General features: G+C 33.2%; 4 protein-coding genes across 4 annotated transcripts; 2 read left to right on the forward strand and 2 right to left on the reverse strand.

The window, feature by feature from the left end:
- Positions 1 to 12: 12 nt before the first annotated feature.
- Positions 13 to 6,225, forward strand: MONOS_10916 (uncharacterized protein; the record flags this gene model as incomplete). The annotated part of the gene is made up of 2 exons (XM_067863403.1): positions 13 to 4,513; positions 4,667 to 6,225. The coding sequence occupies 2 exons, from the start codon at positions 13 to 15 to the stop codon at positions 6,223 to 6,225; spliced, it is 6,060 nt and encodes a 2,019-aa protein (XP_067735747.1).
- A 3,506-nt stretch (positions 6,226 to 9,731) lies between these two features.
- On the reverse strand, positions 9,732 to 10,339 carry MONOS_10915 (uncharacterized protein; the record flags this gene model as incomplete). The annotated part of the gene is made up of 2 exons (XM_067863402.1): positions 9,732 to 9,931; positions 10,195 to 10,339. 2 exons carry the CDS (start codon positions 10,337 to 10,339, stop codon positions 9,732 to 9,734), a joined length of 345 nt encoding a protein of 114 aa, XP_067735748.1.
- Positions 10,340 to 11,371: 1,032 nt separating this feature from the next.
- Positions 11,372 to 12,091, reverse strand: MONOS_10914 (putative DDE superfamily endonuclease; the record flags this gene model as incomplete). The annotated part of the gene is made up of 1 exon (XM_067863401.1): positions 11,372 to 12,091. One exon carries the CDS (start codon positions 12,089 to 12,091, stop codon positions 11,372 to 11,374), a length of 720 nt encoding a protein of 239 aa, XP_067735749.1.
- Positions 12,092 to 18,971: 6,880 nt separating this feature from the next.
- MONOS_15390 (uncharacterized protein) lies at positions 18,972 to 19,928 on the forward strand (the record flags this gene model as incomplete). The annotated part of the gene is made up of 1 exon (XM_067868262.1): positions 18,972 to 19,928. One exon carries the CDS (start codon positions 18,972 to 18,974, stop codon positions 19,926 to 19,928), a length of 957 nt encoding a protein of 318 aa, XP_067735750.1.
- Between the last annotated feature and the right edge of the window lie 3,704 nt (positions 19,929 to 23,632).

Raw genomic sequence — 23,632 nt, forward strand, 5'->3', positions numbered from 1 at the left:
GTCGGAAGAGATATGTATTTTGTGTGTGAATCATTTGTCGCTTCTGTGAAAGAGCCCATGTTCACTTTCATGAGAAGCATCACTGAAAAAGACAACTCAGTTGTTGGACATGACAGAACAGAAGCATTTGGTGATTGGGATGTGGATTTATTCATATTTTTCGATGGATTCTTTGCTGACACGATATATGTGGATGAAACATCTGGAGTGGAAGAGGTGTATTGTGGATTGGAGAAGGCACCTTGTTTGAACGTGAATTATGGAATGGAACGCTTGAAGAGAACACAGAATAGAAAAGAGGAGATTATTGTAATTTCAAATACATTAATGACTGGATGTGTGGATGTGGGTGGAACGTGTGTTAAAGCAAAAGAGGAGACAGTTGTGCAGATTGAATGCCAAACAGAAGTAAGCGGATCTGAAGAATGTGTTCTGAAATCAGCATCGCTGACGGAAATGGAGTTCATTGGTATTGTTGTCCCCTCGAGTTTTAACAAAACAATCACATCTGTGATTGAATCGAGCAGTTCAAATGGCGAGTTGCACATGAAGAACTGTAAGATGAGTGTTGTTGGAGGAAAGGGAAGCACAATTGGATATTTCTTGATCAAATCAACAGGGAAGATGATTGAACTGGATTCTGTCACGATTTCAGATGTGAAATCAACAGTTTCGTTATTTTTATTTTCACTTTCATCAGAAAATGTGAATGATCAGGAATACAAAGTGAAACTGTTAAATTGCACACTAGAAAGATTGGAGATTGATAGCACAGCAACAGTAGATGAAAAGGCATCAGTGTTTGGAGACAGTGTTGGAGTTGGGATGGTTATGAATGGAAGTACAATTAACGGGGCTTTATCAGAAAAGAGCAAAGAAGGAGGAGCACTGAAAATATTGTTGAGCGAAGGAGGATATATTACAATTCAAGAGAGTTCATTTACTGGATGTGTTTGTGAGAATATGAGTGAGGGAGGAAAAGGAGGAGGGATATATCTGGATTGCAGTCTGAATGAAGAAGGATTTCAACTTTCATCGATATCGTTTTCTAGATGCAATGCAGCAATTGGGAAAAACATGTTTGTGAAGAGCAGCATTCTGGTTAATACTGTGAATACAGAGCGTTTTGCATTTGATTATTCAGATTACGTGGAGGATGGGAATGCATTTGTTGGGGAAGATGGAAAATATGGAGAAATGGATCTGCGAGTATTTCTTGTTTCTTTGAAGTGGATAGAGGTGTCTGTGTCGACTGGTGGGCATGACACATTGGGTTGTGGAAATGAAAAATTCCCATGTGAATCAATGAAAAGTGGAATTGACCACATTGACAGAAGTGGAGCAGTTGGAGAAGAAAGGAAATTGAATGTGAAAGATGAAGGGACAATTGAGAATATTTATTCCTTTACAGATGCACTTGTGATTGATGGAGAAGCCATTAAACACAAGCCAATTCATTTTGAATCTTCAATCAAAGGGAATTCTGCATCATCAACAAGTGTTATTTCATCAATTCAGCCACTCAGCTTCTTATATTTGAAATTGCAGATCCCAAATCAATTCACACTTGGTGTGAATTCCTTAATCTCATCAAGCGAACATCTTCAACTTGAAAACTGTTTGTTTGAGATTCAATCAGCAACAAATACTGTTCAATACTCGTTGATAACAACAACTACTGGAAATTGCACATTGAAAGGATGCAGTTTGACAGATTGTTCATTTATCAAATCTCCATTGATATTAGATTCTTCTGTTGTATTTGAGAGCAACAACTTTTCAAACATTGTGAACAAGGGCAGCGGTGAAGAAGGAGGCGTTACAAAAGTGACATTGCAAGAGAATGAAGAATTGGTGATGAAATCAACAAATGCATCATCTTGTTCGCTTTCTTCAAACAATGGTAAAGGAGGATTTTTATATTTTGATTGTCAAAATTGCTTGAATGAAAAGCCATTTCTTTTAGAAAACGTTTCGTTTGTAAACAACAAAGCAGCCATTGGAAAGAACATGTTCATTTTGGGAAAGGATTTTAATTCTTCTGTGACAAATGATTCATTCAAATTTAATTTCTTGTCAATGATTAATGATGGAAATTTGTTTGTTGGAAGTGACAACTTTCATTCAAACAAAGATTTATTCATGTTTCTGATTCCATTCAGCTCCATTGAGATATTTATCTCATCAATTGGATTTGATGTTGCAAGATGTGGAAGCGAGGAAGAGCCATGCTTTACAATGTGGAAAGGGATGGAAAACATGAAAAAGGAAAGTGGAAAGAAAACAATTCAGATTGAAGGATCAACAACAATTCGAGATTCATTCAACATGTCCAATTATCAGATCAAAAAGGGTGTGAAGATGGGAGAAGAGAATGTGAAAGCAATATTGAATTTTGAAAAGGCAGTTGGAAATCAATTGGAATATTTCATGGGAAATGATATTCATCTTGAATTGACGAATATCCAACTGCAACTTGCATCTGGATTTGACAATTCAGCCAAAACGATAATTTCAAACAGAGGAGGAGATTTGGTGATAACTGAATGTTCATTCCTATCAGAGGCTGGAGTTAATAATGGATTTGATTGTGCATTTGTGGATGTGATTGGAGGAAGTGTGGAAGTGAATGATTTGTCGATGGAGTCGTGCTATGTTGGAAACAGTATTTTTGTCATTCGTGATTCTGGAGTCTATTGCCATTTTGTGAATATTCGAGTGGAATCGTTGAATGCAAGCAGAGGATGCATTTTATCAATCAAGAAAATTGAACCAGGATTGAAGATTAATGAAGGAGTGAATGAAGAATGTTTAAATATTGAGATTGATAATTCATCATTTTCAGAAGTGAAGAGAAGTGACAATAGAGCGAGTATTTTGGAATTAAAGAGTGAGAAAAAGATTTGTTTGATTGTGAATGAGAGCGACATCACAGAAGACAAAGCAGAAACAAGTGAAAAAGGAGGAACAATATTCTTCATATTGGGTGCAGCTGGATCAATGAAGATGATTGACTCAATAATCACTAATTGCAACTGCAACAACAACACAGGAAGAGGAGGAGGGGTGTATCTGGCTACAAAGGAAACAGGGGATTTGAACTTCACATTTGCGGGAATGAAATTCAGTTCAAATACAGCAAGAGTGGGGAATGACATTTTCATTGAATGTTACAACATCACATCTCAAATCAATGAAACCCAATTCCGATTTGATCTTCGAGAGAATCATTATTCGCGAATTAATGCAATATATGGAAGAGATGAGTGCGATTATCCAAGCGATACAGATCTTATTGGATTTGTGACGATTCATAAGAGTGACACGATCATTGTGAGCAGTATGAGTGGATCGAATGGGAGGAGATGTGGAACAAATACACTTCCATGCCATTCAATTGATCATGGGCTGGAACATCTGACTTCAGATTTCATGAGTGTTATGATTGTTGTTGAAGAGAGTGTGATATGTGAAGAGGTTAATTTGAAGGAAATGAGTCTGAGTTCGAAGAGCAGAGAGATGTGCAAAGTTGAAGTGAAATCAGGAATTTCAAGAACAAGAGAGGCATTGGTGATAACAACTGGAACAGTCTCAATGCTGAGAGTGAACTTTGTGTTTGAATCAAATTTCATTTCTCAACATGAATCATTGATGTCTCCAGAAGGAAGCATTCTCGAGATAATGAGTTGTTCATTCAGCTCGAAACAATCTAATGAAGAAGGAAATGCAGGTTTTGCAAACATTCCATTTCACATAATAAATATGGGAAAAGGAGAATTACAACTTATGGAATGCACAGTGTCAAATCTCATTCTTCAAGAATCTTCATTACATTTTTCTTCACCACTTACATCAGTAATCGATTCATTAACAATTTGCAATTCAACAATAAAAACTTCTCTGATAGATATTAATGAATGCGGGCAATTAACAATCAAGGATTTCAAAACAGAAAATATCACAGTTGAAGGAAATGATGAATCATTGATATCGTGCCTGTCAATGAAAAAGACAATTCAATTAGCAAATTGCACAATAGGCGGAGTCAGTTCAAAGACTGCAAAAGGAAAATTAATGAAAGTGGAGGATTGTTTGAATGTGAAAATGGACAGTTGCGTTTTTGATGGGAATTCAAAGGAAAGAAATAATCAGGTTTTTAATGAAAAAGGAGAGATGTGCAGATGGGAAGGATCTCTTGTGGATGTTGTGAAGAGCTCTGTTTTGATGAAAGATACAACAATCACAAATTCACCAGAAGGTGGAATAACAATGAGTGGAGGAAATATGAATATTGAGAAAGGAGAGTTCATTAACAACAATCCCTCAATTGAAGGATATCCATCATTGAGAAGAAATATCATCTGTTCAGATTCAGGAACATTGAATGTGATGAGCTTGAAAGGAGGAGATGGATTGGAGAGAAATACATCACTTTGGATGTTGAATGATAGGTGCAATTTTGAAGGGATTGTTTCGGTGAGAGATTCATCATTCTTTATTCCTGTTCTGGAGAGTGTAGAGGCAAAAGAAGAGACAGATAGAATGAAGCTGACATTCAAAGGAATGCTTCTTGTTCCATGCAATCTGTCATTCTCAGTTGTGAAGAGGAAAGGAGAAGAGAAAGAGATTGAAAAACATGATTTTGATTCAAATGGATTCATGTCAGAAAGAGAAGTTGAAGGAAGTGTGGAAAAAGATCTTATCAGCAGTTGTGGAAATGAAATTGAGGTGAGTGTGCATATTTTGTTTGGGAATGGGGAATCTCCTTCTTCCACACAGTCATTTATTCTGAAGAACAAAAGTGAAGCAAAGATGAATGGAGATGAAAAGATTGTTGAAGGAGGAAACAAAACAGTGCCTTATTGGATTATCATTGTTGTGGTATTTGCAGTTTTGTTTTTGATTGTTCTGATTGTATCTATTGTTCTGGCAGTTCGATGGAGAAAGGCAAAGAACGAAGCAGAAGATCTGAGAGAGATTGTGAATGATAATATCAGAAAAGATCCAAAAGCTTTTGAGATGGTGACGACGGAGATGTCTCCTGAGGAGCAGTGGAGGAGAGCAGAAAGAGAGGCAGAGAAGAAGAATGAAGAGAGAATAAAGAAGAGAGTGTATGACAAGACACTGGAACATTCAGAATCATCAGAGCATCTACTGAGTGAAAGTGGATCAACTGAATATATCCTTGGAAGAGACTCAGACAAGATTCCTGAATGGGTGCTGGAGAAGGTTGATGATGAGGAAGAGACAAGAAAGAGATCGCCCTCGCCATCCATCTCATCCACTTCAACTACTGATTCAGATTCAACTTTTGTTCGAGTGGAGGATCTGTGCCCAACCACCTCATCGATGTCAAACTTGGTGGATGCAATGGCCTGCTCATCACCTTATGAAAAGCTTATTGTGGATCTGCGAGATTCTCTGTTCATGTTGCTTCATGGGCTGAATAAGACAAAGGAGATGGCAATTGGAACTCTTCAGGAGAGGGAGGTGACAGGAGCGCAGATGCTGTTCTGGGCAGCGAATGGGGCGTTGCACTCGCTTGAAGATGAGGAAGACGAACTTCCCTCTTTGCGAAACCTGAGTCCGCACATTGTGCTGCTGTCAGAACACATGGTGATCTGCATTGCCCTCCACTCCCACTGCTCCTCTTCATCTGATGATTCAGATTCATCCTCAATCTCATCAACCACGATTGTGACATCTGCAAGTGATGATGATGATGGTGATGAAAGAGATTCTCTGCCCTCATCAGCATTTGAGGATGATGAGGAGAAGTGGAGGGAGTGTTTGAGGTGGAAGGCACCAGAGCTGGTGATGAACAGGAAGATGGGAGCAACAGAGAAGTCGGTGGCATTCTCGATTGGGATGATGCTGTGGGAGTGTCTGACACTCGAGATCCCGTTTGGAGAATACGAGGCAGAGGTGGCAGGAGATAAGATTGTGAAAGGAGAGAAGCCAGATGAGAGGGGAATTGAAGAGAGTGTGTTGAAGAATGTGGTAAATGCATGTCTGTCAGCAGAAGCATCGAAACGACCAACGCTCATCGAAGTGAAGAAAGAGCTGGTTGGACTGTTTCCTGTTGGGACATTTATTGTGACGATGACAGATGCAATCATTCTTGAGGAAAGCAGTGAACATGAAAAAAGCAGAGAGAGCAAAGAAAGCGAAAGGGAAGGGGAAATGGAAGTGAATAAAATGAAAGACATGTTAGGAGATGGATGAGAGCTGAAAACAAGAAATGTGTTTCAAGCATGAATGCTTAATGTGAGAGAAAGAAAGTTTTTTCAACATATTTGCCTCGATTTTAATCATAGCTGAAATTCACTTAGTTGGTTTTTATGATGAGTGTGACAACAAGTAAAAGGTTGATGGTGATTAGAATTTTGAGATTTGTATTTTTTTAGAGTTGGTTTGAGATGTTTTGTATAGATTACTTTAAGACTTTAAAAAATTAAATATTCAAATTTGATAAAGTTATACACAACATTAAAAAAGAATTATTGAAATTATATTTTTATCTAGCAGAGAAAAATGTTTATTTTGAATTGCAGAAATTCAAAAAAAACATAATTTATTGAAAAGAGTTCACAATTTGTTAAAAAAATATATTTCTATCAACTGCGTTCGTCTGAAGAAAACAAAGAACAAAAATGAAAAAATAAAGGGTGAAATGAGACAAAAATGATGTATTTGAACATAATACAAAATTTCTTTTTGTTCATCATTGTGACGAACAAAATAAAAAATAAACATGATTGAATTTTGAAGACTTCAATAACCAGATGGTTGTCATTCTTTTCTCAAACTCGTAAATTTGTCGGAATGAAAGAAACGGCTGATAACTTCCTTTAAATTTTCATTAAGTTGATTACAAAACATCGGAAACTGAAATTTGTTTGGTGAATATTTTATTTTTTTGTTTATAAAAAAAAATTAAACATATTTGTTTTCATTATTTTTCCTTTGCATTTGATTGAGTTTTCTTCCTTTAATTGATATTTTTGAGCTTTGTTCAGTCAAGCATTTATTAAAGTTGCACATTGACTGAATATTATTCAGTGTTCACTTCCATTTAAAAAAAAAAAAAAAAAAAAAAAAAAAAAACCTTTTGATATTATTCATTCATCAATCGAGGAGCATGTTTCAAAAAAGAAAAAGATCTTTCCAGATTGATGGAAGGATTATAACGGAATCAATGTAAAAGATTATCTTCACGAAACTGTCAACCACAGAAAAGGATTTGTTGACCCAATAACGAAAGCTCACACACTTCTCATTGAAAGAAAGTAGAGTTTGAAAGAATAAGATATTCCTTTTGAAGGCGTCAGAAGAAAATACTTAGAAGAATATTTGGATGCATTCGCATTTCAGAGAAATCAAGTCACTTCTGATGAAAAATTTTTACCAATTTTTTGCAATCACTCAATAGAATAATTTCATGAAAATTATGAGTTATTTAAAAATTCATTATTTTTTGGTGGAAAATACGGACTATCAAGCTTTTTTTTTGCACAAGGCATTGAAAAATAACTACGCTCATAACTTTATTTAACTTTCTCAGATTTCAAAATATATTTGATTTTCATATCTGAAAACAAACATCATTGACATAATAACATTTTGTTTTGTGACATCAAATGTATTTTAAAAAACAAACCCATTTTTTTCAAATTTATGATCACAAAAAGTTAATTAAAAGTGCATAATTTTTCAATGAAAATGCCTGAAGTTAAATATTTTGTCCCACATGAGAAAGTGCTCGTAACTTTTTCAGTTGATTCTTTTCAGACACAGTATTTGGAACTTCTTCAGTAGGACAGAGAAAGTCAGGGTTACTTGGAATAACATCTTTTGTGGATTGAACAGATGAATCCCAACACATCCTTTGAAAACACAATTGAACATTTGAAAGCTCAATATTTTTCTTTCAATGACGTAAGTTCAACCGAATATGATTTGAAAAACAAACCATTTCTGAAATTGATAATGCTTATAAGAGTTTATGAATGAGCCAAAGCGATTTGATCTCCTCGTTCTTTCCCTAAAAATGAATTGAACAGTTGGATTGGAATGAAGATAGCTCCAAATCACAAATCATATGGGGAAAAATACGGACTTTCAAGCTTTTTATGCACAAAGCATGAAAAAAATGTTTGACATTCAACATTATTAAACTTTATCAGATATCAAAAAATAATTTTGATTTTCATAACTGAAAACAAGCATCGTTGATATAACAATAATATGTTTTGGGATCTCACATGTGAATCAAAAAAGAAACACATATTTTTCATATTTTTCTACCACAAAAAGTTTATCTGAGGTGCGAAAATTTTCAATGAATATGCCTGAAGTCAAATATTATGTCCCATATTATGAATAATTTGGAAGATTTTGCATGAAAATGTGGGTGATTTTTTTTTGAGATGATAATATCGTTCAATGTTTGAACTTTTTTTGAATTTTCGTGGGACAACCTTTTTAATGCATGGGAAATAAATTTATATGATAAAAAAATCATTTTCTGTAATATTTTTAAAACGCAAATTTGGATTGATTCAATTTTCCAAAATAACCATAATTGTTCACAAATTAAGCATTTTCTTTTTGTGCTGAGTATTATTCGGTCGTGCAAACTTTTTGATGTTCGAAGAATAAAAATTTTCAATCTTTTATAAGTTTCATTTTCTCAAAATCTTTAATTGTTCATGAACACACATGAATGGAAGCTTTTTATTCTTTTCAAATTTTAAAAGATTTCTTGAGATTAGCAATATAGCAACGACAACAAACATAGAAGATAAGAAGAAGAATTTGAAGTTTCCACAAGTGTCACATTCTGGCAATAATTTTGTTTTTGATTTTTGATGATCTAAACTTTTTTGCATCTTATTATTTTCCATCTTTTCATTAGTCTTTTATTTCATGCAGCATCTAACATACAAAATATATTTCTATCATTGTGTTTGCAACAAATAGCTTTAATCTTTGTAATGATTAAAATTTCTGTTTTTTATTGAAAATTCATTAATTTGTTTTTAACCTTTGACATTCAATGACATAGTTAATGAACGATTGAAAAATTCAAAGCCGAAAAGAATGAATGAATCTTTCGAACAATTAAAAGGGGATATCGTTTTATTAATTGAAGTTCAAAGGAAAAAAAATATGAAGAAAAAAAAATCAAGATTAGGAAACGATTTGAGAAGAAAATATTAAATGAAAGATGCTTGAGGTTTTTAAGTTGAATTCACAAATTTATGGAAATAGAATGGTTGCATAAAAAGAAGATTATAGGATAGAAGTTGAAGGGAAAAAAAATAAAGATAGAAGAAAAAGAAAGAAGAATAAGAAAAGAGAAAAAAAAGAAAAGAAAAGAAATGTTGAAGTTTAAAGAAGAAGAAGAAGGCGAGGAAAGAAGGAAAAGGAGAAGGAGATAAAGAATAGGTGAGAAGATGAAGAAGAAGAAAGAGGAAGAGCAGGGTTTGTGGAAGAAGAGACGTTAGCAAAAACATTTTGAGTTTAACATAAAGATAATCTTCCATTTGAAGAAGAAGAAGAAGAAAGAGAGGAGAGAAGAAGAAAGAGAAATTAAAAAAGAAGAAAAAAATAAAAAGAGGAAGGAAGAAGAAGAAGAGAGAATCAAAGAAGTTCTTGGAAATGGTGCAGGCTGATTAGCAGAGTTATCATTACAATTTTGTTTTGACTGTCCAGCCAGCATTCTTCCATTACCAATGTCTCTTTCTTTGAGCGAGTGCAGCACACTTTCGTCGTCCATACACAGCTCCTTCCTCTTTTCTCTTTCGATTGCTGCTTTCTCCTTCTCCTTCCGCTCCATCTCCAACGCCTTCTCCAGCGGTGTCTGCAGTTGCGAGTGCACTCTCGTTCTCTTCAGCTCTGCCACAGCCACCGAACAAGCAGAAGACGCCTTAAGAGCTTCACTTCCGAACACACCATTACATGGCCAAAGTTCGGAGAAAGCGGATAATCGTCATTGCTTTCGTCGTTCTTCCAATTTTTTTTTTTTCGAAAGCATTGCCAGCTACGCCTAATGCTCCTCTCTCTCTTTCTCCTTCTCTGCCTTCCTTCTCTCCACTTCCTCCACGGTTCTCAGAATTTCCTCTTTTCACGTGTTTTCCTCTTCGTTCAGCATTTTTCCATACAAAAACTGCACATTGATCACAAACACACTTCTCACAACTGCTGCTTCGCCTTTCCCATCAGCCATAATTTTTTTCTTCCTCAACAAAAGCACTCTTTCCTTCGCATTGTACTCGATATCTGCTTCTTCCTCATACACTCCACTCACTCCAAACACACCCCATTTTCTTCTCATAAGTTCCGCAATGCCTTTTTCTTTACTTCACTCTCTTTCTCCAGATGCACCCAGGTCGCAGTCTCTCTATCTCTCTCCTCTCATTCCTCCTTCCTTTCTTGATGCCTTCGTTCGTTCTTTGTCCATTGCTGCCTCCGTGTTCTGCTTTAGCTTCGCCTGAAGAGACTGCAGATGGCTTGTATTCAGTGTCTGCGCACCCGAACTGCCTCTAACAGACAGAAGATTGCCTGTTGAGAGACCCTTCCGAGTGAAGGGAGACTAACCACGTAGTATACCACCATGGAAGAAGATAGAGGAAGTTGAGAATGAGTAGGAAGAAGAAGAAATGGATGAATTGGCAGCGGCAGCAGCAGGAGGAGGAAGAGGAAGAGGAAGAGGAAGAGGAAGAGGAAGAGGAGGAGGAGGAGGAGGAGAAGAAGAAGAAGATGTTAAGATAATATAACAGAAGGAAGTTTGAAAAAGGTTGAATGAAGCGAAATGGAACATAAATTTATAGGAAAAGAAATTGAGTGGAAAAGATAAATGGCGTGGATTTGATGACAATTAGCACGTAAATTTTCTATTATAATTTGTTCACCAAAAATTATTCAAAGTCGAAAAACTGTTAATTAAAGTCGGAAAACTTTCATTCAAAGTCGAAAATTTATTTTCGAAGTCGAAAAACTTTCAAACGAAATCGAATATTTTTTTTTTTCAATGAAAAAGAGTTAATTTATGTTATTAATTTCTGGCAAATAATTTATTATTTTTAATTCCTTTTTATTTTCAAATTGAAATGTTAGAAAATTATTGTTTTCAAAATAAAAATCAAAGTGAAGAAAAGAAAACAATAAAAAAGAAAAACTTAACTCGAAAACAAAGAAAAGAAAAATATAAAGAAATTTTTATTTATGACTAATCAACATAAAAATTCAATTCATTTTGAAGATCTTGTGATTATTGATGAAAAGAGTTTGTTTCAGGAATTTCAATCAACGGAGAAAATGTTTCTTCTTCTAACAAAGAACTGATATAATAATTTTCATGAAAATGTTAAAAAAATCTAGAAGAAATAATAAATGAAGAAGAAGCTGAAGCAGAAGCAGAAGCAGAAGAACATGGCACAATTTGAACATCGTCGCTTTCAAGCACAATTTCTTCAATGAACAATTTATAACACTTCGCTGGAGAACTTTTGTTCGAATCACTGAGGTTTATTTTTTGATGTGCCAAAGGAAGAAAATTGAATTGAACCATGTTAATGCATTTTAATACGTCCATTCGAGTAATATCATCCAACTTCTGATAAAGATGCTCAATTAACTTCTTGTTATTTTTAATCGAAGAAGAGATCTTCAGTCGAGCTTTCCACATCCCAAACACATATTCAATAGGATTTAATTCGCAACTATTTGGTGCAGTGTATAAGATGCCGTAGTTCTTTGAAGTGATCAGATTAATCACTGCCTCTGTTTCATGCAGCCCCACATTATCCATCACTAATAAGAATGATTCCCTTCCATGAGATTGAAGTTTCTCCATTAACGATAATAGGAATACTCTAAAACTTTGGTCATTTACGCTTCCTTCGACAAACGTGACATGCTCAATTCCAGAAAGTTCACTTATCGCTGTAATTGCTGTGACAGTTTCTATTTTCGCTTTCTCTCTGTACTGTATACACCGTTTTCCAACTGGTGAGCGACATTCTGTTCTCAGTTCTAAGGTATTGAATCCAGTCTCATCAATGGAAACGAACGTTCTTCCTTCCATTTGATGATGTGTGTATTTTCTGACATATTCTTTATTTTGTTTTAATGTTTTTTCATCAGCTCTTGCATTTTCATATGTTCGCAACCTTTTCACAGAGAAAACAGGACATCCATGATCTATCATTTTATCCGATTTCAAATGGTGACCAATTGAAGACACAGAAGGTTTTGATTTGCATAAGCCACCCACTGAATCAGCTAATTCTTTGGAAGTTTCAGTTGTGTTCCTCAGGAATATTTCGACCATTTTATTTGATGCCTCTTTTGAAATCTTTTCGTTAACCTTTCCTCCTCGTGGCTTTTATGGCTTTTCTTCTCGTACGATAACTGAAGCTGTGGATATGCTAATATTGTATTTCTTTGATAGATCTTACAGAGTTTTTCCATCTTTGTGATCTTTCTTCAACAATTCTCGAACGTTTTCGGATAGTTGAACATATTGTTTCCCATTTTTCTTTTCTTCCTTAATTTCAATTGTCTTTTTTATTCGTCCTCTTTTCCTTTTAACCTATTTGTCTCACATTGCAGGAACGGTAACTGGTCAGTCTGTTCGGTCTCAGGAATATGTTCGTCTGTAGGAGGAATTTCCTTTGATTTTTCTTTAATAATTTAATTTGATTCTTTTGATGCTCTATTTTATTTTGAAATCATCTTGTCGGATGAATGATGTAAAGAAGATTTTTCAATCATTTCTTGTAATTCTTGAACGCTTTTCTTCATTTTTGGAAATTCTGAATTTATAGGTTCGATATGTTTTTCCCTTATTTTTTATATGGGTGATTATTTTTGAAATCATATCTTTTTTTGGCAAATCGATTTTTCATAGATTAAAAATTTTTTTGAAGAGATTTTGTGATCAAATGCTGAAAATATCACAACTGTTTTGAAAACAAATATTTTAACCTTATCAAAGATAAAATTGTCTTCAATAAGCTTCTTCACTTTTCACTGTTTCTTGGTTAACATTAAAGATTAATTTTTGAACCAAAAATTTTGAATGAAAAAATTTGATTTCAAAAATAATCACCCATATTTCAAAAAAATAAAGCATGATTTTGTGGGATTTACTCCCCATGTCACCCACCAGTTTCCTTTGGAAGTTAAATAAAGGAGAGATCGTTCAATTTCCCCCTTTCAGAAACATGTGGCATATTAATGCATTGGAAATTCATTTTGAAAAGTCGCATATGTTTAATATTCTAATAAATCAAAAATTTCATATTTTTCTAAATATTTTGTTTACAAATATCAAACTTTACTAAAATGGAATCTATTTCTTGATAATGCTATTTCAAACATTCTTGAGGAGATTTGTGAGCTGAAACAGAAATTTGAGCAAAATATTAAAATTTTGAAGTATTTGAAAACAAAACATTTGTGACTTCAAAAAGAATAATACAATGTTTTTTAAGAAAAAAGAAAATGATTATTGAAAATTCAAAAAAGAATTTATTTTTTGAAATGAAGAATGATATAGATATTTAAATGGCTAATCCCACTTTTTGCAAAAAAACAACAAAATATTATTAAAAAAAACGAAAAGGAGAACTGATTTGCGTGATGTGTTCGAGAGAGAAAATATTTTGGAGAAGAAAAAATTGAATGGAAAAAAAAAAAACATGTCTTTAAGTCATAAAGAAATGGAAGAAAAGGAATTGATAGAAAAACATTAAAAAAAATTGATCAATGTCATTTAAAATATTTTCATTTATCAAGAAAGAGAACGATAAAAATTAAGTTTCCATTATAATGAACTTCATAGAAAATTGGGCATTACCCATTATGAAGAATGAAACTGGTTGTAGTTTTTACCACAAAAAACAAAAAACTTATTAACGTTTAATTGTAAAAAAAAGTTTATGTGTTTAACACTTAGGAAAAACATTGTTTTTATTTTTTTCGGAAATTTTATCTTACTATTTTCGAATTGTTTGTGAATGTTTTACTCTTTTATTAAAAGTTTTGTTTTATACGAATATGTTATTTTTCTCTCATTTTTTGTGATAATGTACCTCATTTTAGAAACTCTAATATCCTTCATTTTTTGTTTTCAAATTCTTCTCCTTTATTTTATCATAAAAAATGTTCTTTATCGTTTTTTGCTGAGCATTACAATAAAAAAATGGGGGAAAATATGGACTTTCAAGCTTTTTATGCACATCGCATGAAAAAATTGTTTCACTTATAACATTTTTAAACTTGACCAGATTTCAAAATAAATTTTATTTTCATATCAGTCAACAAAAGTGAATGATTTAGCAACATTATATTTTGTGATCTCAAACGAATTCATAAAAATGAACAAATTTTGTTGAAAAATTATGATCACAAATAGTCTATCAAAAGTGCATAATTTTTCAATGAAAATGCCTGAAGTCAAATATTTTGTCCCAAATGATTTCGACAGCGTATCTTATCATATGACTAATTTGCTAAAAGTCAAAATTTTTTGAAAAGTTCTTTTTGTTAAATTTTCAGGTGAAAATAAAAAACGAATATTTTCATCAATTTTTCATTCCAACTCACCAAAATATATTTGTTTGTGAATAATAACATTATCAAGCATTAATCCACATGTTTGAATATTTTTATGAGTTGGAATTAAAATTTGACAAAAATATTCCTTTATCAATTTCTCATGAAAATAAAACAGAAGGAACAAATCAAAAAAAATTTGACAAATATTAATGGATTATGAATAAACAAAAGCTTTTTCCATTTCGAATAAAAAACAAGTTTCTGACATATATGCATTTACGCACATTTGTTTGAAAAATGTCTTGCAATAAAATAGTTCAATTTTCCTTTATATAGCTTGGAGAGGATACATATTTCATTCTTTAATCAAACCTTTTGGATCGACAATTATTTAAATAGATGCATAGTTCTTTAGATTCTTTTTGCTTGAGCTTTTGTTTCAAAATACCAAAAATGTTTTTTTTTTTTTTGGTTTCAAATTTTATTCCAAGAACGATATTTGTTCAATTCATAGATTTTTCATCAACAATTTGTTGTATTTATTGTTTTCTTTTGAATATGTTCTTTTATTGAGGAATGCATTACTTCTCTTGTTCTGTCTAAAACTGAAAGAAGAAACAATTTTGACTTAAAACCTTTTTTCTTTAGCCTTTCAATCCCTCATTATATCCAATTTTGGTTTTTGATTCTCCCTCTGTTGTATTTTCTTTTCGGGAAAACATTTTCATCAACTTCCACTTCTTTTCCCAAATTTCCAAAAATGAAATGATTTTCTACCAAACGTTGTGAAAAACATCTTCGAAATTAAGTGAACATTTGTGCAATTGTGATATCTGATTTTCCTGAAATAATAGCACTATGTGATGAAGACATTCCAACTCAAAAATTCAAAGCTATGAAACACGGGTTTCTGACTTCATTTCAAACTTTTCATAATTTGAATTTTTCAACAATTATCAATATTTAAATAAAATTCATCTTTTTTTCAAAAAATGTGAAAATACAAATGATAAATTTTGCAACAAATCTTCATTCCAACATTCAAAAATTCCTTATCTCAAACACAAATGAAAGAAAATATTGCTATTTCTGTTCTTCAAAATCAAGATAATTAACTTAAAAATTTGATCCTTAAAATACAGTATATTAATATATGAAAACAACCAACAATCTGAAAATTAAAAAAAATTTTCATTTCTCGATTTTTTACGATTTATTTCAAGAAACATCAAAAAAATCATAAAATGAAAACAAAAATTTATTCAAACAATACACAGAATTAAAAAATTCGAAAGTTAAACCTAAATAGAAATAGAATTTTTAATCTAAATATCCAACTAATAATCGTTAAAAACTTTCAATACAAAAATTGTTTAATAATCACTCCACGAAAAAATTAACACATTTAATCAGATATGCGATTAATTATCAAATTTCGTTGTTTGTTTCGATATTAGTTGTTATATCCATTCTTTATTCATAAAATAATTCTAAACGATTTTTGAAATTATTATTTCTTTTGAGACTAATCACATAAAGTCTAGATATAATACATTTATGATTATTTTCATATATCAATATATTTACTGAAGGAATTAATTTTGAAAACCAGATAAATAAGAAATATCATATGTTGCGAATTAGTGAAAGTTTTTTAAGTTTTTTATTGTTGTGATTATGACATTTGAAACGTTAAAGATTGTGAAATAATATAATATGATAAACTATTTTATTTTTTTTAATTTTTCGTATTATATACAAAATTGAAGTCAAAAATCATTTTTCTTGATCAGAAAAATGATTTGAAAATGATAATTGAAGAATTTGACTTTTATTCATGTATCACGCATCCTTTTTTGAAGTTGAAATGATAAGTTTCTTTTAAACGTGTTTGAATATGAACATATTTTAAATAAATTCTATATTTTGGCAACATTTTTAATTTTTATTTGCAAAACGAAATAGTTTTTTTATGAGAAATAAACTAAAATTTGTTGTTATTTAGACAAATAGTGTTTCAATGAACAGAAATTCAAGTGATTGTGATAATGTTTTTAAAATTATCATTATAATTCTTTTTTCAAGTGAATATGAAAATGAAATTTTTATTTCAAAATTCTAGTTTTTATTCCCCAAATTTTTCAATTATTGTCGAAAAAGCTTGATAAAGTTCTAATATTCTTTTTTGTGAAATTTCGTGAGGAGACATGAAATTCAAAGGAAAATATTCAATAGATGTGAAAAATTTTGTTGTGTTTGTGACAAAATTTTTTTGCAAAGTTTTTTTTTATTAATTTTTAAATAAAATAAAAATTTCAAATTTCGATCAAATTTCTGTTTTCTCTTACGAAATCACGCCTTAACGGATAAAATAACATTATCAAGAATTTGTTTCAATGGCAGCAAAATTTGGTGAGTGGGAATGGAAATTTGATCGAAATATGAAATTTTTTCTTTATTTGAAAATTAAACAAAAAGAACTTTTCAAAAAAATTAAGACGTATTATATATGAAAATGTAATTGGGTGATTATTTTTGTATTCATGTTTTCTCTATCAATATTTTCGGTTTAAGAATCCACTTTTAATGATGAAAAATGAACACAGAAAAGTTAGTATTCATTGCAAAAAATTTTTTCTTGAATACGATCTCAAACATTGTTATTTCGAACAATCATCATTCATTTATTTCTTTTGAATGTGTAAACAATCTTCAAAGAAATTAAGCCTTTGAAGAAACAACACCCAGAAAAAAGTTGTGATATCAAAAATAATCACTCAATTTGTTTGATAATTTGCTTCGTATTTTTGAAAGTGAACATTGTTAAATGATAACACCATCAAAAATAAATTAAAATTAAAATTAAAATTAAAATAAAAAATAATAAAAAAATATAAAGGAATAAAAAATTTTGAAATGAATGAATCTCAAATGTTTTATTATGAAACAAATGCAATTCATAAAAATTAAAATTCATTTTTTCCAATATTTTAAAAAGAAAAATTACAAATTCAATACTTGGAGATTGACTGTGATTTCGAAATAAAACACCTATATTCATTTTCATGAAAAAAATAATCTAAATAAAAATTCTTTAATGTTCATATTATTATCACAAGGGTGATATAGGAGGAACGATCAAAAAGGATTTATCGAAATTATTCATTCAGAGCAGCAACAGAAATAAGAATTGACTTCTTTATTGAAAAGTTAACTGAGAGACAGGAATATTTCTTGAAAGAGGCTTGGCAATAGTCCAAGCTTAAATATTCGATTTCAAGGAAAACACCTTCGTTTCTTCAATGAAGATACTGGTGAGAGAGAAGACAAAGAAGTATCAGGTGAGATTGAGTTTTTCTCTTTGTTGAACAAAACAACAGTTCATGCAAAGAGCTCATTATTCTTTAACGATCACAAAAATATTGTTCGGAAGAAGAAGGAGCCAGAGCCAGTGAGGCAGAAGAAAAAGGATGAGATTCCAGGATTGGATTTGCAAAGGAAAGAATATTAGAATAGAAGAGGACGAGGTTCATTCTTCTATCTTTTAGAATGGAATCGAATTGGAGGAGAGAACATTATCAATAAAGGGGTGCAGGCAATGTGGAAGAGCAAGCAAGCCAAAAAATCACTCAGCCAAACGGAGTTCAGAGAAGGGGCATTGCTTTTCAACCTGCAAAAGACGACACATGAGTTCAGGAAAATTTAAGAAGAAAAGCAAAGCTCTTGTGTTGTTTGACAGATCGAGGAAGAAAAAAAGAATCGCAGGAAAAATATGTTCCTTTTTTTGAAGAAATCAGATAGCATGAGACAAATTCTTAATCATTTGAAATTGAACTCAGAAATAAAATGAAAACATATAAAGAGCGAAGTTGAGAAAACAGTGGAAGAATTGACAAAGAAGTTTAATTTTGTAATGTTTCTCAATCAAAATTATTCCACCATTTAATCCTTGTTTCAAAAGAACAAATGCCCTATCTTGCTTTTTGATTCATGGAAAAAGATTACACCTTCAAAGGAATGCTTTTCGGCTTTGTCGATGCACAGCTCCTGTTCACACATTTTATGAGGAAAGTGATAGTGGAGATAAGAAGAAGAAAGGATGTCAGAGTCATTGTCCATATGGACGATCTTTTTTTTCTTCATCAAGATCAAGTAGAAATAAAATTGATTCGAAAACCATCTTGTTTTGAGAAAGCCATGGTCTTCAGATCAATAAGAAGAAGTGCAACCTCATTCTGAGATCGCAGTTCAGCTTCATGGGATTCGAATGGAAAACAACCAGCTTCGATGTTTGCCTAATGGAGGAAAGAAGAAAGGCATTGCGAGAGCTGTGTCGCTCGTGGGAGAGAAAGTGGATTAGAGTCAAGACCGTCAGAGTGTAGGATCTCGCATCATTCGTGGGAATGCTCAACTCCAGGCGCTTCGTTCTTCCAGACGCATCTTTGCATCTCCAATCAATCTTCGAATTGTTGCAGAAAGGAGTTACGACAGGCGGATGGGGTGGAATGATGTGGCTGAATGAGTCAATCCTCCAACAAATAAGAAAATGGAGATGGACATTGATGAAGAACCCCAGACGCAGACTAACTCCAGTGTTTATTCCAGAAGCAGTGCTAACCACACACGCATCAGAAAGCTCCTGGGGAGCAACCCTCAGACTAAACAGAATGTCACTAGATTGTCACAGTCGTTTTCCATTCGCGGTGAAAAACCAATCATCCAACTACAGAGAACTAAAAGCAGAAGAACTTGCGTTTACTCACTTTGCCCCAATCCTATCAGAAAGTCGGATATCACAGCTACAGCTTTGTTCAGACAATTCGGCAGTCGTTTTCAACGAAAACAGATGGAATGCAGGAAAAAATCTTCGCCAGACATTCAAAAGGATGTGGACATTGAAGGAGAAACTGAAAATAGTCCTGAAAGCAGTTCATTTCCTCGGATTGCGGAACACAAGAGCTGATGCTTTATCCCGCATGGAAAGAACAGGAGACAACAAAATTACAGACGAAAAACTTTCTTGGATTCCAGTTGTGCTTCAAGTATCTCCAACGCTGGACGCATTTGCAGCTCAACACAACCACAAGGTCGAGCGTTGGTGCGGAATAGGAAGCCCATTGGGAGAACACGGTCTAGCATGTCCATGGAATAACGAGTGCGCTCTGACACACCCCCCAGTTCCTCTGATTCCAATGAAGATTAAGAAGGCACAGAAGGAGAGAGTACCAGAAGTATTACTCCTGCCGAACTGGAAGGGGCAGAACTGGGATATGTTATTGGAGAAGACTCCTCATCGGACATTCGAATGGAGGAATCTGAGAACAGTCCTGAAAAGGCGCCGATTTATGAGGAAAAATTGAATTACTCCTTCCACCAGGATGATTAAGAATTGTATTGATTAATCATTTCGAGGAAAATGTGAGAGATGGTGGAGAAGGGAATTGGAAGAAAGATCTTTCCCAGTTTCATTGGCAGAGGAGTGCAAATCGGGAATTGCTCAGTCGACTTGGAACGGATACTTATTCGGCTTCGCACACTTTGGAGAACAGTGGGAAAAGAGTGATATGGGTTAAATTACAGACGATGTTCACAATTTGGCGGTTGGGTGAACAAAATCCATTATTTCTCTTCAAGATATTGAAATGCAATTTTCATGTTTTCTTTTGATTCTCTCATCTGTTTCGTTCCTCACAAATATGATTCAAAATATTTTCTTGAGAGGTTTTACAACACCAAAGTTATTATTCAGAAGATTTTAGAGAACAAAAAAGAATAGAAAAAAGGAGATCCAATAAGCCTGGAATAAAATACCGTTTTGGAATAAATTGCAGATAACGGTGAGAATGAAAAGTTGAGTTTCAAACATCTCACGATGAAATCTATCATTCAAACTATGTTATCCACATTGTGCAAATTAACGGATTTGGAAAGAGAAGGCATGGAAAGATTCAGATTCGAACAGGAAGGCATAATGCTTTGTTCAAGGTTAAAGACATCGCTTTTCCAAACATAGATTTCTGTTCCATCTATAAACGAAAACATTTCTATATGATTAGCTTTAGTTATTCAGGTTTTGTAGGAAGAGACTCAGAAAAGAAGATCAGATAAAAAGAAACTTCTTCTGAGCGCAGTGATTATGTGTCCACATTCTATCTAAGGAATTCTTAAGAAATCCAAGGAGATGTTGAAGAAATCGTTAATCCTTGTGCAGGCAATTCATTAATCAATAAAAATTTGAACACTTTGCACCCAAACAATGAATAAAATACACTGGACTCAGACAACTTGATTCGAATGCATTTCAGTGGGAAAATGCATTTTGTTGAAGAATCAATATTTGTTTGATGTGTTAACAATCATTTAAAGAAAGAAAACAAGAACATTAAGCAATCTTCGAAAGTGCACAGATAATAATAAAATTGTGGAAAAGGATTCACTGATCATGATGTACACAATTTGATGAATACAAAAGATCGGAAACAGATTTTGCAATGATTTAAAGAGATAACATATATCTGTCAAAAAATGAATTGAAAATTTATGCATGAATCTCAAAAAAAAAAATTGTTAATATTGCATTTTTATTATTCATTAACAATTTATTTTTCATTAAAATGGGGAAAAATTCTGACTTTCAAGCTTTTAATGCACAATACAATTAAAAAATTTCTTCACTCATAACATTTTTTAACTTTATCAGATTTCAAAATACATTTGATTTTCACATCCGAATACAGGCTTTATCGAAATCAAAACATTAAGTTTTCCAACATTTCATGAATGTCAAAAAATAGACCTATTTTTATTGCGTTTTTTGATCTCAATAAGTCAATGAAAGGAACATAAATTTCCTCTGAAAATGTCTGAAGCGAAATATTTTACTCAACATGTGACGATTAGAATTTGGCAAAATGTTATATATTATTCACATGGGAAAAAACATTTGGACATATTTTTTTAATTAACGTCATTTGGATTGTAAAAAAATTTGATTGATATACTGCAAAGAGTGATCAAACAATGTTTTTTTTCTATTCAACCCAAATATGAAACAAGATTTTAACATTAATAAAAAAAAACTCAAATTTGTTCCAACTTTTTTCTCAATCGAATTATGAAAAGCCCAACACTCCCACGCATTATAAAAAAGAAAATAAAAATAAATTGAAAAAAAAATGTCTCAATTTTTTTGTAAAGTTCCTTTTGTTTAATTTTCAAATGGATAAAAAATTTCAAATTTTGCTCAAATTTCTGTTTCCACTCACGAATCTTTTTCAGAATGAATGAAATAGCATTATCAGAAATAGATTCCAAATAAGCGAAGTTTGGTGTTTGTCAACTGAAATTTGAGCAAAACGTGAAATTTTTGATTCATAAGAAAATTAAGCATTTGCGACTTTTCAAAAAGAATTACCCATTTGTGTTAGGTTTTCTGGGAACATGGGAACGGTGGAAGGAGAGGAGGATTGTCTTAATTATTGGGACTTGTTCAATGTCTTCTCCATAACTAATTCTTGAGAATAGAGATATTGAGGATCTCGATGCGCACAAGCATGTGTAGGGGAATCCCTTTTCCTTCAGTTTGACAAAAAGCATGGTACACCTTCGATACAATTCCACAAAGTCTTGTGGAAATTCTCCACAATTTTCCTCAGTCCATACCTGGGCTAAATATAATAATCCCAATTTTATGGCTGTCCAAATTGAAGTCGATACACTATTTTTAGCTTCGGTGATTATTGCTTCGGGAACATTGCATCTTCGAAGACCGCTGTTCCACCACTGTTCTCCTCTTTGTGCTTCCAGTTGAGTCTTGCTGCTAAGTAAGTTCCCGGTGGGAGTGAAGCTCCCGACCTCTTCATTCCTGGTCCTGCCCTCAATATTTTCCTCGAATCGCTCCATCTCATGTAAGATGTCGTCATCTCTCTCAGCAGAGGTGTCCAGACTTGGAACCTCCAGGCTGGAAGCAGAATCACTACTCTCGCTTGTTCCTCCCGAATCTTTTTTAAGCAAGGGAGAATCAGAGGTGTCGGAGGATGCACCAGAGTCACCGCTCCTTTCCAGTCTGCTTGCAGTCCGTCCTCCAGCTCCGGACTTCCTGGTCCAAACCAGATTGCAGCTTTGTGGTTTCTTCCGTTCGCGAAGGAGTCACTTTCGATTTTCGACTCTATCCGTTGTTTTTGCTCTCAAAATACTTCGTCTGTAATTAAAAAATCTCATTCGCGTAGAAGTCTTAAGAGTGCATCCGCTGTCGTGTTCTTTGCTCCTGGGAGGTAAATTGCTCACAGCTGAATGTTCCATTCTGTTGTCCATTGTCTGATCTTCTTCAAAAGAGATAAAAGATCAATTCCGTCTTTCCAGCCATTGATATCATCCACATCTGTGGTGTTGTCTGATCTCAGAAGAATCCTTCGGGCATTGTGTTTGGCTATGAGATAGCGAAAATGTTTGAGTGCCAAAAGAACTGCCAACATCTCCTTGAAATTGGATGACTGGTTGAGGAATACTCGATTGAAAGCTTGATGGAAGTGGTACAGAGAGCTGCCTATTCGAAGGGTTGCACCACAGGTCCGGGGTGCTGCATCGGTTGTCAACGTCGCGTCTGGAGTTGCAAATGATACCTAATGTCTTTCCTCCTTCTTCCTCAGTCTCGTTTTCCAAAATTGAAGCTATTCCATGATTGAGCAATACAGGTTCATAGTACCAGTCCATCCCTTCTTCCTGTCAACATTGTTGAGTTCTTTTAATAGCTTGTTCATGTGTAGAGAAGCGTCTGTGTAGACGAATCGAGTAACGCTGATTTCTCCAACGAGTGATGCGAAGTCTCTTGTCATTATCAATGTTTCATTCGATGCCAAATTCATCCACCGTTTTATTATCTTTTGCAACGATGACCTGCGCTTCGTCTCCAATGCGACCTTCATAAATTGAACCTTCCATGCCCAACCAAGAAAGGTGAAGTTTTTCCCGAAAGTTAACTTGCTTTTCTCTTTTTTGACATCGAGTAATATGTTGTTGAGCCTTCAAACAATTGCTTGAGAAGCTTCCTTTAAAGCTTTGTGTT

The sequence above is a fragment of the Monocercomonoides exilis genome, assembly GCF_001643675.1.
Source record: "Monocercomonoides exilis strain PA203 chromosome Unknown scaffold2-2631571, whole genome shotgun sequence".
NCBI lineage: Eukaryota > Preaxostyla > Oxymonadida > Polymastigidae > Monocercomonoides > Monocercomonoides exilis.